The sequence below is a fragment of the Schistocerca gregaria genome, chromosome 3 (assembly GCF_023897955.1).
Source record: "Schistocerca gregaria isolate iqSchGreg1 chromosome 3, iqSchGreg1.2, whole genome shotgun sequence".
NCBI classification, from domain to species: domain Eukaryota; kingdom Metazoa; phylum Arthropoda; class Insecta; order Orthoptera; family Acrididae; genus Schistocerca; species Schistocerca gregaria.
The window spans coordinates 467,592,199-467,608,675 of record NC_064922.1 but is presented as its reverse complement, the minus strand read 5'-3'; the positions used below and the strand labels follow the sequence as shown (position 1 = coordinate 467,608,675).

Below are 16,477 nucleotides of genomic sequence, written 5' to 3'. Positions count from 1 at the left end.
TAAGATTGACCTTGGGGTTTCACTAAAATATGGGAATGATGAAATAATGTTTATCTTATGCGGAGAAGTATTCCAATTTTGTAACGCACTATTTGTAATGGAACTTTTATATGCCTGTGTCCTCATTGATTGGCCATGGTACTTTCCTTTTCGTGGACGGTGGAAGAAATGTGCATTTTAATAGAGCTAATGTGGGAATTTTACTCGCGCCCGTTGAGTAAACAGTGTGATTAACGAACTAGAAACATCCCTCAACTGTCGCTGGAGTGCGTTGCGATCGCGTATACCACGTTGAGGTCCACGTACCATATGCACAAGTCGCATCATTCCTGATCGTTCAGCAGCACGTTGAACTAGGCACGCTCAACGTTAAGGTTCGGCACCCCGGTCCGTGTGCTGTCGGCTTTAGATCGCGCGGCTAGCCGGTCGGGCCAACGATTAGGTACGAGCATACAGAACAGGTTCCCAGATATGTGAGTGGCTGCAAGACTTCTTAAGGGGGAGAATCACATTATGACGTTAAAAAAAATCCGATTTTTAATTGCATAAATTGTTAGCTTAACTATCCAAGAATATGCTTTCAAAATTTCAAAGCGAAATTCGCATTTGTTTAGATTTTATGAACATAAACCCGAGTGCACATAGGGTACAGGCTTGAGCGCAGTTATGGCGACTTACTATCATATGATTTCCACGGAATGAAAATCTTCGACACGAGTACTGCGCAGAGGGAGGAGACAGCTGGTGCGAGTGGTAGAAACGAACAGCTCTTACAATGGAACATGAACAGCACCTTATTCCACTGCACACCGACGTACAGAAGGAAGTTCTTCCAATACATGAAGATTTATCAAGGGGTGAAGTACTGGAGACATATTTAGGTGACCACACATCAAATGCGAATGAAAGTTTTAATTCTACTATTTGGCGACTAGCTCCTAAACGCTCGCACTCCGGGCTAAAAGTTGTTGAATTGGTGTCGATTTTAGCAGCGGGCTTATTCAATGAAGGAAATTCGTCCCTTCTGATGGGCATGGACGAGACAGGAATTGTAGTAGCACGCAAAGCTTCAATTACGCCGAACAAATGCATAACGAGCGCGTGACCCGGATGAATCGACGTACCTCATTGGAATCGAAGGAAGGTCGGAAATCTCGGAAAGCACTGCTGCAAACGCAAAGCGAAGCTTATGAGGAAGAAGAAGGATTACTATACGGTGCTGGAATCACAGACTAATCGGTAAGCATTTTACATTATTGTTAACTTCCTTGAATTTCTAGTTTCCGAGAATTTATTTTTCAAACGCGTTTATCTCGAAATGACTTTTATCACATTTGCGTGCAGCCTATCTGAAAAAGTGTAGAAGAGGTAATTATAAAAATTGATACTATGATTCTTTATAAAATAAAGAATTATGTGAACCAACTTTTGAGATGATATCAAGATTCTAAGGGTATTTTTCTTTGCATAATTAGAGGAAAAAATCATGAAAATCGAAGTAAATTGTTCCAACGCCTGCAAATTTTTAATTTTCATTATTTTCATGTGTATTGAGGTTCATATTCTTGAAAAATAAGTTACTAATGTAAAATCAAAACCTTTCTGATTTCAGATGAAAATTGGAATGGCTACACTGCACACGGAGATTTATACTCACAACCTTCAGCGGACATCACAAAGTAGCTTCATTATTTTTGGCTGAAATTATCCAAAACATTCATAAAAACTGTACGAAATATGAATGAAATATCAAAATTTGATTAAATTCTAATTAATTCTTCCCACCAAAAAAAAATCACCAAAAATCAGTGTCAAGCAGCCTCCTAATGTTGTTTCCCCCTTAAATAACAGAATCTAGTGCGTTGTCCTTGACGGCAAACGTTTAACAGAGTCAAGGGTATCGTTAGTTGTGGCTCAGTGAAATGTGATGGGACTAGTAATACTCAATTTTTACATAAACGATCTGACGGACAGGGTAGTAGCAGTCTGTGGCTGCTTGCGGATGACGCTGTGGTGTTCGGGAGGCATCGTCGTTGGGTGACTGTAGAAGGATATAAGATGACTTAGACAACATTTCTAGTTGGGGTGATGAACGGTCGCTAGCTGTAAATGTAGAAAGATTGAAGTTAAGGCTGGTGAGTAGGAGAGAACAATCATATAATGTTAGATTACAGAACACATGCATGTCGATTAAATATCTAGGCGTAACGTTTCAGATCGATGTGAAATGGAGCCAGCAGTTAAGGACGGTAGTATGGAAGGCAAATGGTCGACAATTCAGAGGTAGGCTGCTAGATTTGTTACTGGTGGGTTTGCTCAATACAGGAGTATTATGGAGACAGTTCGGAAACTCAAGTGAAAAACTAAGACTAAAAATTTCACTTAATAGTCATGGAACTTGAGGCGATTTAACATTATGGGATAATAGACAGTGATGAATACTATAACTACGTAATACGAAGCTCGCCGCTACGAAAAATTCCTATTATAAGGCGCAAGTCGACCCACCACAGAAGATTAAAAAGTTTTAAAAGTTGTTATTTTCGAAGCATATAGCTTCCGCAAATGATTTTTTAAAATTTTTTTTTATTAAGAGCAGAGTCCTTTAATTTCAAGCAATAAGATGCTGCGGACAAGTATCTACACAGACATTGCGACAAAGAATGGGACACTACATATTGTCAGCATGAGGGCAGTAAATTGATGCTGCTTTCCGTGGTGCGGCAACTGAGAGAGGCGTCCAACGACATTCCTGGACACAGAAGAGACACTTCATCAACTTTTCAGATGAGTCCCGGTTCTACTTAAAACACGACGATGACCGTATCTTATGCGAATCCTCCGAGGAGAACAAATGCTACCAGACTGCATTCATCATAGTCATAAGGGCCTAGAATCTTACATGATGATACAGGTCCTATCGGGTGCACAACACAATTAGTTCCGATTTGCATTGTCAGCAATTTGGATAACAAATGTTATACTCCTTACGTGTAAAGGCTGGTGGTTGAGAACTATCTTCAAGATCTCTGTGACCTTATCTTTCAGCAAGATCACGCAGTACCACAGGTTTCCTCTGATCATGAGTAGCCGAGAGATTGACGTCTCACCAATCCCAACCCATTGCAGTAATTGATGAACTCTGGTACAGTGTTGGAACAGATGGAACTACCTACATGTATCTGTTGTCCAAGCTCAGCTGACTAGACGTTAGCCCGATTAGAGTCATTGTTGCTGCCAGACGTGGCAGCTCCATGTGATAAATGTGGCACATGCATAACCCCAGATCACCTAAAACTTTAATCACTTATTTTTCCTACTATATTAAATACACATAGTAGGTTTAGTAACTCGTTACTTGCTATTTTTTTGTGCTGCAATTGTTATGGCTTATAGTATGGTGTGGCCAACCACTTCAAACATCGTAGCGCCTGCTGCATCGGCATCCCACTACACGTCCAATCAGCACGAGATGCCTGCATCACAGGGCGTTAATTCAGCAGAAAAACCTAAGTCGCCTGTGTTGTCAACACAAATATTTACCAGTGGCCACAACACAACACATCACAACACCAGGTCTCTACCAACGGCCGCCACAGGGACCGCTACCCTTCCGCGGAGCCTGCAGAACAGCTTCCCCAAAGGTCGCAGCTAACCCAGGAACTACTTTGCTACACCAGGCACGTGTTCGCAATACATCCGGCAAACTGGCTTTATAAGGCGACGCACTGCCGGCAAAGGGCAGTTCGAGCGCCACTTGGAAGTATACCGAGCTGCCGCACCGGCAGCGGCGGCCAGACGCCTCTTCTAGCTGGCTGATCTCTTACAGACGGACTTGGTATTGTCGACGAACATCTTGACATTGTAGAATTGTTTGATCGTGATCTCTCCCCGTGAAGAGTCAGGTCTTTTCTATTATTATTTGGTGACGATCCGCAGATGGGATCGAGTCTGTCGTTCTTTTGGGAGGATGTATTATTGTTTCGTTTTGGTGAGTCCAATAAATTGCTTCGACACTTATGTTTCCCACATTTCTATTCAGCTAGCGCAGATACTTTCTCTAGTTCCGTGAGGTTACATAACCAATGTTGTTCGTTGACAGAATGAAACACTAACTCAGATTATCCACAAAAAAGACAGCTTGTTCGTCATAGCTAACAGCTCCTTCAGGTGCCTGAAAACGGATTGGAACTAGGTGAAGAGCTTTCAGTTGCTTGTGGACAGTAGACTACCACCAAGCGTATCGAATCGAGGTGTCGTGGCTGCTGCCAGTTTCAAACCATCGAACCCGAGTATAACGCATTGGCTCGTACATCATAAGATAACGTGCACAGGTCCTGACTGGCAAAAGATGGGCAAATAAATCGGTCGAGCAATTGCAAAGGAAACATTCTGGCATTCTACTTAAGCGACTTAGGAAACTCACAGAAAATATAAATATAGATTACCAAATAGTGACGAACTGCTGCTGTACTCTTGAATGCATGCCCAGTGCCTTATAAGTGCAACACCTCACCGGTTTATGTGAGAAATATTTAAGAAATTAAAGTAAGCTCAAAGGCTAAAAAAAAAAAGAAGTAATTTGTTGATGACGAGTAAATAGAAGAAAAGTAAAATGGATTATACTCTAACTACATAAGACGTTATAATAGTACGTTATGAATCTCAGTAGAAAAACTGAAATTAATGATATTAGGAGAAATTTTCAGAAGCAACAAACATGCCAAATTATAATAAGCCACTATAAGAAGCCGCAAATTTGAAACATTTGGGATGAAAGAGGCAGTGATATCAACAGCAAATTAATAGTAGTGAGCGGAAGGAAAGCCAGACAGACAAAGATGCGAAAGGAAAAGAAATTTTATAGAACGGTAAAAGATACGACTGTACTGTATTGTCTGGAAACATGCAGCAGAAATAAAATTTGTAAGTGTATAAACATGTAATCCCTCAGATGACAACACAAACAATGATGTAACGGTATAACTACTTGTTAAGCCAATGTTAAAGCAAATATCAGCAAATAAGTGACACTGGCTACAATCTGGACAGAGCTGACACATTGAGACAAAAATTAACACACAGTAACGAAGTATCTCATGGAACAAATCCTGATAGATGACATGGTCCTGGAAGATAAATGATGGGGAAGATGACCTAAGGTTCCATAGTTATTAAGAACTTTGCATATTAAATTCATATAGTACTTAGAGATTTTACATCAGAGAAATCCACGCGACTGGTAAGTGGTGTAGAATATGGGTCAACAGACTCTGTTTACAGCTACTACAATGCGATTTAAATTAGTGGGCATCAGAATTTCAAGTTTCGAGTCTCGATGTTGCCTTCACAAGATACTATCCGCAGGCAGCCCACGGCGCTAGTGATTGAAAATATGCTTGAAACTTTTATAGTGTGCAAAAGTTTTTGGAAGTGAAAGTAGCAACAAAAAGAGAGGTGAAAATGTCAGACTGCTTTTGGTGTACTGCTGGCGGGATTAGTCTAGCGTGCTCGCTGTCAAATCACAACACATTTAAGTTCGCCCAGTAGACCTGCAGGGCGGTGAGCTGCGGTGGCACTGGAAGCTCACCTGGTGGGTTCTCGCGGTCCTCGCTGCAGAAGTTGCGGGCGCTCACCACCTCCACCTCGAGCTGGCCCTTGGTCATCAGCAGGCCCAGGTGGACCTCGCCGTAGCGCGCCGACGTGAGGCGGTAGCCGCGCGGCTGCATCTGCCCGGGGCCAAGCTGCAGGTCCACCACGCTGCCGACAAGTGGGTCACAAGGTCCAGTGGCGGAACATTTCAAGTTGTTCACCATATCCCTGGAACATTATTTCCAATATAGAAAACGTATGTTTTAAAGAGTAAACACCAACTCCATCTATAAAATTACGAAGTTGGCTCACTCATATTTTCTAAGTATTTGATATAAAGGATCCGTGGTTTCTAGTGGCTTATTACAGAGTAATAACGTAATTATGATGGATTACATTTTTTACAGTTATTATCTCCATTTCGGTGAAACGATCTTCACAGGAGTAGTAAAAATCACCGTTCACAGCAACACAAAATGAGCACAATCCTCAGGTGCAGACTGACTGTGATGTTGTTGCCGACGCTGTGGGAACAACTCAGCACAGCGTCGTTGTACCACTCTTCTAATGCATTCAGCGAATCCATACACGACTTGCATACTGGCCAACTCGTCGTCAGTAAACCGACCCTCACAGCTGTGTATCACCATGAAGGGGCAACTCACTCTGACTGAAAAACAGACTGGTGACAGAAGCTTGAGGGCGAAGAGTAAAGTCGGCATTTCTGTTGTCAATAACAAGTATCGTGAATGAATGGAGAAACTATTTTCTAGAAAAATCATAAGTGCAGGCCGTCGATATTTGCATTATTGTGCAGATATTTTCAGTGCAATACAGGTACAAAGGTAAATGGAAACAGAAATAAAATGAGAGGTAATTACCTTGTAATGAGCCACCAGAGACCACGGATCCCTTGTCCAAAAATAGCAAATATCCCTGAACGACTTCGGAAATTTCACTGGTGGACACCGCTGTACATACAAGTGGAGCACTGTCACACGTTACACCTCTATACGCCAATGCACAACCGTTACACACTGATCGACACTTTTACTTGACTATACTCCTACCACAGTATCACTGTGACAACAGTTATTCACAGTGTAATGTTTTCGAACAAACGACTGACCCCTTCAACTCTGATGCTATATGTTGCTGCGCCACGAATAATTACAGGCGTGGATTTGGGGAATTCTTGCAAGTTTCGCTCAGTTATGGCTGGACGGCAGTAGTTACGGGACTGATTGTCACGTCGGATGGCAGACGCGGGCGGTGTTGATATTTTGCAAACGAGTCTGCGAGGCAGGTTTACGACACAGCTTGCAGGCTAGAATGCACGGCCTTGTGGGTTCTGTATACAAATGTGAAGTAATCAGGTCACCACAGGGCACCGACGTGCTGTGAAGAGCCCATGCGCTACAGTACAACAGCGCCTAGTCACCTGTGCGTAATGGCTGAAATTGGCTGAGGAGTGCTGACGTTGTAATTATCAAAGAGCACCGCACTTGCCCACTTCGTCAGAGGCGTAGGGAAAAGACGTATAAATAAGCGAGTCCGGAGACTCAAAGTCGGCAGTCGTGTCGCCATTCTGTCTGCTTATAGAACTGAAGAGAATGACGATTATTTAAGTTGAAGACCAACAACGATGACCTTTTGGTCGGCCAACCGGCCAGCTGAAGCTAACTCCAATCTCCGCTACACGGACGTGTCATTGCTGTGGCGGGGCGCGTCACACCTTGGAGCTACGGCGTCGCTAGGAGCGAGAGGGTTGCTAGGCTGTGCTCTCTGGGTGACATCGTCCGGCGGACTGCAAGCTGCCGTCCACAGGGATGGGGTCGGAGCGCGAACTCGCTGCCTCCCGGTGGCAGAGCTGTCTGCGGGAACTAAACGAGCTGCCTGGGTGGACGGCCGGAGCTGCTAAGACTCACTACAACTACGGCGGTCAGCTGCTTCCCTTCGGCGCTCTACATAGAATCCACGAGTCGCGCTTGAGGAACAGTCAGCCAGCCGTGTTCCGAGCTATCGGGCGCGACTAACGCAAGCGGTGGCCACGTAGCTGTGGCGTGAATAGGAGCGCTAAGTCCGCAAGGCTGGTCGACGGGTCGCCGACGCTGCAGATTCCGGTACTAGAACGGAGTTCAGCAGAAGGCCCTCTGTGTATCTTCAATGTAATAAAGTCAATGACACACTTGCCTGTATTTCTCTGCACGCTTCGGTGTGAGTCGTCCCACTCTCCAAAACTGCACCTCTCTGTTGTTCTAAATATTACAACCCTTGTTACCGTAAAAATACAATTTGGAATTTTTTTTGAAACTATGTTTTTTTATGTCTCACCTTTCCAAATCTCACAGACAGATTTTTTTCCTGTTTCTTTTCTAACATTGCAGTCTAGTTCACAGTAAAAAAACCTACGAAATTTTTGCAAAGTTGTGTTGTGCCCGGAATAATATTCCAATCGGATGTGATAAACTTTAAAAATTTTCTCTGGCCAGCACCAGCACGAGAGCTGAAGGCAGAGAAGGGTAATACGCAATATTTACACTAGACTGAAAATGAGAAAGAACACTAATATTGCATACCAACAATCTAAGCTGGCTGACCAAGATGTTGATGCACCAGGGTGACCTCACGATGATTGTTACTGTATCACCACACGCAGTGAAGTAACAACATGCCAGTTGTAGGCAAGTAACAACACGCAAGTCCTGTGTAAGAGTGACTTTCATCTAACAACGCTGCAGAAATAGCTAATCTGAAAGCCTGAAGAGAAAAGTTGTGACACTGTGGCGCAGTGCAAGTCTAGAAAACTGGGCCACATTCAGTCACTCTTGCTATTCTTGTCATGGATGTCACTCATTTTCAGTTTGCAGCTAACCAAGCCTGAGGTGGCACCTGTGACACTCTATCCAAGGTCTGTCTAGAAGTCTTCGGTTACCATGCAACAGCCGGCCCGCCCTGAAGGACTAGGTTGCCAAGGATTGCTGATGAGAAGACTTGGGTTCATTTGGCCGGCCGGGGTGGCCGAGCGGTTCTAGGCGCTACAGTCTGGAACCGCGCAACCGCTACGGTCGCAGGTTCGAATCCTGCCTCGGGCATGGATGTGTATGATGTCCTTAGGTTAGTTAGGTTTAAATAGTTCTAAGTTCTAGGGGACTAATGACCTCAGAAGTTAAGTCCCATAGTGGTTAGAGCCATTTGAACCATTTTTTTTTTTTGGAACTTGGGTTCATCCTACCACTAGTCCTGTGGAGCCCTAGCTGACGGTACCTGGTGAGTTCCCAAACTCCCTTCTCTTCGACCTGCCTGTATCTATGAACAAACACGGACGTCGCTGGGCGTTCTCTCGCTGAGAGGCCGTGACGTAACTGTTGATGACTGTGGCAACTTTGTGCACAGCTGCGTTTCGTGGGACACCATCTTCGGCGTGAACGAGAGCACCCTAGTAACCAGTTAGCCCAGCTGCTGGCCACCAGGCAATGTCCACACTGTGTTCTGTCAGCAGACTCCTGTGATGTAGCCGCCCAGTGCGTCGTGCTCGCCATCACCTCAGCAGCCAAGACTGCGAGCCACACAGAGGTCAGCACATACCAGTGTAGCTATCGTCCTTCTGCTCGCCTGGCACTGTCAGCCGTGAAACAAGGTAAGTGTGTATCCCAGAATAAAAAATGAATATTCCGTTAAAAATTTCTTAATAGCCTCTCTAGCATTTCGGCATATCCTTATTGCGGCTCAGCTTCAAGCAATCCTGGCAGTCCTGAGCGGCAGTGACGATCTGTCGAAATACATACATACATTTATTATTCACGGATACAGGCTTATCTTGTTTCACGGCTGACAGTGCTAGGAGAGCAGAAGGCCACACCTCCAGCCCTCTTTAGTAGGTATTTATTTGTACTTTTCATAATATTGCAGAAATTGCTGTCTAATACCAAATTTATTCGTATCGTCGACAGGAAATTGTTTGTGTGCCATTTGTGCCTTCTTCTCTGGCGTAGCTACTTGAATCCCACTCTGTTCAACATTGTGTACATTTTGCTTGCATTCTCCATCGCCATTTCCTTAGCTCTGTCAGTAACTCGTATGGTGGTAAGAGCCATCGATTTTGCCTGCGGAGCTCTTATCTCTGCAGTCATTTTATGTGGCATAAACTGCGAGCTGGCACTACTCTGAACTGTAACGTGACTCCACGTAGTCACGTGAGCGTGTCGTTCCTGGTACGATTGGATCTAAGGTTAAGTTTCTCGAATAATACCAAGACTGCAAATGTGTACCTGCAAGCAAACAAAAAATAAATTACGTAACTTTATTTTTTCGATATTACATTTTAAACTTCATGATTCCTACTTGTATTGTTGACATGCAAATCGCGCGCGCTACACACACACACACACACACACACACACACACACACACACACACACACACACACACACACAAAGTCAGTATAAATTTGAAAACTTAATAAACCATGGAATAATGTAGAAAGAGAGGTAAAAATTGACACACATGCTTGGAATGACATGGGGTTTTATTAGAACCCCATATTGCTAGACGCGTGAAAGTTCTCTTGCACGCGTCGTTTGGTGATGATCGTGTGCTCAGCCGCCACTTTCGTCATGCCTGGCCTCCCAGGTCTCCAGACCTCAGTCCGTGCGATTATTGGCTTTGGGGTTACCTGAAGTCGCAAATGTATCGTGATCGACCGACATCTCTAGGGATGCTGAAAGACAACATCCGACGCCAATGCCTCACCATAACTCCGGAAATACTTTACAGTGCTGTTCACAACATTATTCCTCGACTACAGTTATTGTTGAGGAATGATGGTGGACACGTTGAGCATTTCCTGTGAAGAACATCATCTTTGCTTTGTCTTACTTTGTTATGCTAATTATTGCTATTCTGATCAGACGAAGCGCCACCTGTCGGACATTTTTTGAACTTTTGTATTTTTTTGCTTCTAATAAAACCCCATGTCATTCCAAGCATGTGTGTCAATTTGTACCTCTCCATCTACACTATTCCGTGATTTATTCAGTTTTCAAATTTATACTGACTTTTTGATCACCCTGTGTATGTACACAAGCGCGTGTTGGCACATACTGACGCGCTTGCTCCTGAGCTGTTGAGCAAACCCAGCAGCTGGGCGGACAGGAGGCAGCAGCGACAGCGACTCACCCCCAGCGGTCGTCCTCGTCCGAGGGGCTGCCCGCGGACGCCTGGGGCAGCTGCGCCGGCAGCTCGCCCACCACCATCGACTCCCGCCTGCTGCCCCCTACAACGGCACACACACCAACGTCTGCAACGTGTCCACGTCACACTGCGGGCAACATACTCTCAGCACTGCCAAGCCTAAGTCTGGTGGATCATCAGCCATCCTTCACTCAAATCGGAAGGGGACTTCAGTCTACATCCACATGATTACACTGCAGTTCACATCTCAATGAAATTTCCTGGCGGGTCAGAACTGTAAGTCGGGTCGAGACTCCGCTGCAAAGTGAAAATTGCTTTCTGGAAACGTCACAGTTAAGCGTTTGGCTCTCGGTTCATACAACTACTTTTGGACTATTTATGTACAACAATCTCAAATAGCACGTGCGAAAACTGAAGACTTAAATATTTCCTTGCGAGCTCCGTGTTCTTTTATTTTATTATGACCATCATTTCCCCATGTTTGCGTGGGAGTAAACATAGTATTTCGGCATTAAGAGGAGAAAGTTGGTGCTTTAAATTTCCTGAAAAGATCTCACTGCAGCAAAAAGTGCCTCTGCTTTAACGATTGTCATCTCGTATTGCATCTGATATCCGTGAAAATGTCGCCCCTACTTCACGATAACACAAAACGAACTGCCTTCATATGAAATTATCCAGTGCCTCCCGTCAATCCTATCTGGTAAGGATCTCATACTACGTAGCAGCACTCTAGCGAGGGTGGAAAAGTGTAGTGCAGAATGTCTTTTTAGCAGATTTGTTGCGTCTTGTAAACGTTCCGCTTATAAGTTGCAGTCTTTTGTCCGCTTTTTGTGAAACATTTTCTGTATTATGAACAATTTATCGCAACTATATACACTCCTGGAAATGGAAAAAAGAACACATTGACACCGGTGTGTCAGACCCACCATACTTGCTCCGGACACTGCGAAAGGGCTGTACAAGCAATGATCACACGCACGGCACAGCGGACACACCAGGAACCGCGGTGTTGGCCGTCGAATAGCGCTAGCTGCGCAGCATTTGTGCACCGCCGCCGTCAGTGTCAGCCAGTTTGACGTGGCATACGGAGCTCCATCGCAGTCATTAACACTGGTAGTATGCCGCGACAGCGTGGACGTGAACCGTATGTGCAGTTGACGGACTTTGAGCGAGGGCGTATAGTGGGCATGCGGGAAGTCGGGTGGACGTACCGCCGAATTGCTCAACACGTGGGGCGAGAGGTCACCACAGTACATCGATGTTGTCGCCAGTGGTCGGCGGAAGGTGCACGTGGTGCCCGTCGACCTGGGACCGGACCGCAGCGACGCACGAATGCACGCCAAGACCGTAGGATGCTACGCAGTGCTGTAGGGGACCGCACCGCCACTTCCCAGCAAATTAGGGACACTGTTGCTCCTGGGGTATCGGCGAGGACCATTCGCAACCGTCTCCATGAAGCTGGGCTACGGCCCCGCACACCGTTAGGCCGTCTTCCGCTCACGCCCCAACATCGTGCAGCCCGCCTCCAGTGGTGTCGCGACAGGCGTGAATGGAGGGACGATTGGAGACGTGTCGTCTTCAGCGATGAGAGTCGCTTCTGCCTTGGTGCCAATGATGGTCGTATGCGTGTTTGGCGCCGTGCAGGTGAGCGCCACAATCAGGACTGCATACGACCGAGGCACACAGGGCCAACACCCGGCATCATGGTGTGGGAATTGATCTCCTACACTGGCCGTACACCTCTGGTGATCGTCGAGGGGACACTGAATAGTGCACGGTACATCCAAACCGTCATCGAACCCATCGTTCTACCATTCCTAGACCGGCAAGGGAACTTGCTGTTCCAACAGGACAATGCACGTCCGCATGTATCCCGTGCCACCCAACGTGCTCTAGAAGGTGTAAGTCAGCTACCCTGGCCAGCAAGATCTCCGGATCTGTCCCCCATTGAGCATGTTTGGGATTGGATGAAGCGTCGTCTCACGCGGTCTGCACGTCCAGCACGAACGCTGGTCCAACTGAGGCGCCAGGTGGAAATGGCATGGCAAGCCGTTCCACAGGACTACATCCAGCATCTCTACGATCGTCTCCATGGGAGAATAGCAGCCTGCATTGCTGCGAAAGGTGGATATACACTGTACTAGTGCCGACATTGTGCATGCTCTGTTGCCTTTGTCTATGTGCCTGTGGTTCTGTCAGTGTGATCATGTGATGTATCTGACCCCAGGAATGTGTCAATAAAGTTTCCCCTTCCTGGGACAATGAATTCACGGTGTTCTTATTTCAATTTCCAGGAGTGTATATCTAATATAAATCTGTGTGATAGTGGAATCATATTTAATGGATTTTTTAGTGCTGATAGGAGGACCTCGCACTTTTGGTATTCAGGGTCAGTCAATCGACACGATTCGCACTATGCAAATATTTTGTGTAAATCAGTTTGTAATTAGTTTTGATTTTCTGATAATATTGATAGATGGCAAACGATAGCATCATCTGCAAACAGTCTGCTTGGGTTGTCCTCGTAATAGGGAATGATATTGGGAAAGAAAGACATGCACTCAAATTTTTACCAATATTTCGATAGTGAGGTTATTATCACCTGATCGATACCAACCATACAAACACAGTACTGAAACATATCCACTAAAGTTATCACATTGGATCTGATCTGCAAAAATGCCTTTACCACACCTGGCTTGCACCATCTCGACAGCAACGCTACTCAGTCGCTGCTGAAATTGTACATTACTGTAACTGTCTTTTGACTTCCTTGTTAATAGATACCATGAAATCTAACATTGAGCTAGTCTAATTCAGTATTACTCTGTACATAACATTTCATTTTAGAAATCATATTTTCCTGGGATCGATTCCCTGCGGGGTCAGGGATATTCTCTGCCTCATGATGGCTGGGTGTTGTGTGATGTCCTTAGGTTAGTTAGGTTTAAGTAGTTCTAAGTTCTAGGAGACTGATGGCCATAGATGTTAAGTCCCATAGTGCCCAGAGCCATTTGAACCATTTTTTAGAAATCATATTGTTTGTGGCGACAAATGGTTCAAATGGCTATGAGCACTATGGCACTTGTAACTCTTCAGGCTTTCCCGACGATCTAATGACATCTTGGGTTGTCGGGTGTTCTGCCGGATATCAGCGTCGTACTTGCACGATATTTCGGTCACGTAGCTCGTAACCTTCATCAGGTGCGACCTGAGACTGCTCCTCGAGTGGACCTGGTCCAGTACTTATGCCTATGGCCTTCCCCCTCCACCAACTGCTGCAGGTGCTTCCTCTGTGGTCCGCGCCCATTCCCTGTGACCTGCTGGAGCGTTGCTGCTCCGTTTTCCGTCCGCTGCGGTTATAGGTGTTCCCTCTGCGGTCCGCGCCCACCAAACCCGCTCCTGGGGGTTTCATCTACGGTCTGGGGTACCAAGCGTTCCGCCTGCGGTCCGCGCCCGCTCACCACGACCTGCTGGAGCGTTGCCGCTCCGTTTTTCGTCCGCTGCGGCTCTGGATGTTCCCTCTGCGGTCCGCGCCCACCAGTCCCACTTCTGGGTATTCCAGTTTCCGTCTGCTGCTCCTGGCAGTCCGATAGGAGCTGGTTTTCCATCTCCATGTCTCTAGTTCATTTTAACAATTCCAGAGCTAAGCAGAGCCTGGGATCCGGCTCTGGAATTGTTAAAGGAGCAACGGGGCCAGCTGCAGCTCTACACAAACAAAAGAACCAGAGACATGGAGATGGAAAACGACAACCCAAGATGTCACTATGGCACTTAACAGCTTTGGTCATCAGTCCCCTAGAACTTAGAACTACTTAAACCTAACTAACCTAAGGTCATCACACACATCCATGCCTGAGGCAGGATTCGAACCTGCGACCGGAGCGGTCGAGCAGTTCCAGACTGAAGCGCCTAGAACCACTCGGCCACACTGGCCGGCTGTGGCGGCAGATAAAACGGCGCACTGCGTATCCAATGGGCGTCGCTGGAGACATCCGACGTATGCAGGATATAAGGAAAGGATACCGACAACTTCGAGGTATTGTAGAGAGTGTCTAGCAAAAAGTTAAAGGAAAAACCAGGTCACAAAGAAGTCATCCGACGAAGGTACAGAGCATCGAAATTGAATGGACCAGCGTCTTCCGCTGGTCCCCACCTCGGCAGACAAGGTTTATACGTTTGCGTAACACAAACGAAACTTCTCCCAATGAGCTTGACATAATTCATAGCGAACCCGTCCATGCTGGCCACATCACAGAGGCGACTGCAAAGTGCAGTCGCTTCAGTGTACAAACGCAGGTTTGCTTTATGGAAATGGTGTGGGCTTGCGGTAGGTGTTGATTCCTGTAACTTTGCGCTCTGCAGCTTCAATGGAAGACATTTCCAAATATAGATTCCTACCCTCAGTTTGTTGCCCAGGACTGCCATGCAGGATTAGCCGAGCGGTTTAAGGCGCTGCAGTCATAGACTGTGTGGCTGGTCCCGGCGGAGGTTCGAGTCCTCCCTCGGGCATGAGTGTGTGTGTTTGTCATTAGGATAATTTAGGTTAAGTAGTGTGTAAGCTTAGGGACTGATGACCTTAGCAGTTAAGTTCCATAAGATTTCACACACACGTTTTTTGTTGCTCAAGACACATTCTACTTCACTGGCAATTTTATCGCTATCATTTTGATACACCCTTATATTTCCGCTGCTGAAAATCATATTTATATCTAATAGATGCGTCAGTTAATTTTGTGTTCAGCAACTAAAATTTGATCTGAATGCCAGTAATCATAAACTTATTTTATCGGATGCGCTGAGAATAACATTGAGTCTATATTTCTAAACATCTCGTCCCAACTATTTCACGAAAACTTAAGAAGTAATACGGAGGTACTTCGGGATGCTATTTTGAAATGGCGTAGCAGGTAGAGCACCAGACTTCGTTCCTGGAGAGATCTCAGGTTGAAAGCGGGGTAGGTTCTGGGATTTTCCCTAGTACCAGTCCCTCGAGGATGGCCCCATTCCATTCAGCCAGCTATCCCCGGGCGATGGCCTACAGACAGGCAAACAGACAGGCAAACAGACTGGCTCTCGGCTTGCGCCACTGACTTTTTTATTATTGTGTACTGAAAGTGATTTTTAAGTAAAAGTTATGTTATAACAGTAGAAACGTATAAATCTTTATTAGAATTTCCATCTTAAGCAGTATTCTGTACTTGAAAACTTCGAGGAAATTGCAAATTTGTGGTAAGGTCTTTTGGGACCAAACTGCTGAGGCCATTGGTCCCTAAGCTTACACACTGCTTAATCCAACTTAAACCAAGGACAAAAGACACACCCATGGCTGAGGGAGGACCCGAACCTCCGACGAGGGGAGCTGCGCGAACTGAGGCAAGGCGCCCCCAAGAAATCTTTGAGCATGTGTTGTGAGAGAGAGGCCAATTAGAGCTTTACTATAGGCCAGTGGTCGTCAAACATTTTTTCTAAAGAGCTAGTTCTGACATAGGGAGGCGGCACCTCGGGTCGCATACACTACAGGCCATTAAAATTGGTACATTGATAAACGAGTATTCTTTGGACAAATATATTATACTAGAACTGACATGTGATTACATTTTCACGCAATTTGGGTGCATAGATCCTGAGAAATCAGTACCCAGAACAACCACCTCTGGCCGTAATAACGGCCTTGATACGCCAGGGCATT

At 45.7% G+C, this 16,477-nt stretch overlaps 1 protein-coding gene across 1 annotated transcript in view; it reads right to left on the bottom strand.

The window, feature by feature from the left end:
• The window catches only part of LOC126355431 (regulating synaptic membrane exocytosis protein 1-like), a 123,135-nt gene that overhangs the window by 12,236 nt on the left and 94,422 nt on the right, over window positions 1–16,477 (bottom strand). The window contains exons 9-10 of the mRNA XM_050005739.1: window positions 10,771–10,867; window positions 5,591–5,760 (exon numbers count right to left, since the gene is read on the bottom strand). Of these exons, the coding sequence (XP_049861696.1) occupies window positions 5,591–5,760; window positions 10,771–10,867 (267 nt within the window). The remainder of the gene's footprint in view (window positions 1–5,590; window positions 5,761–10,770; window positions 10,868–16,477) is intronic.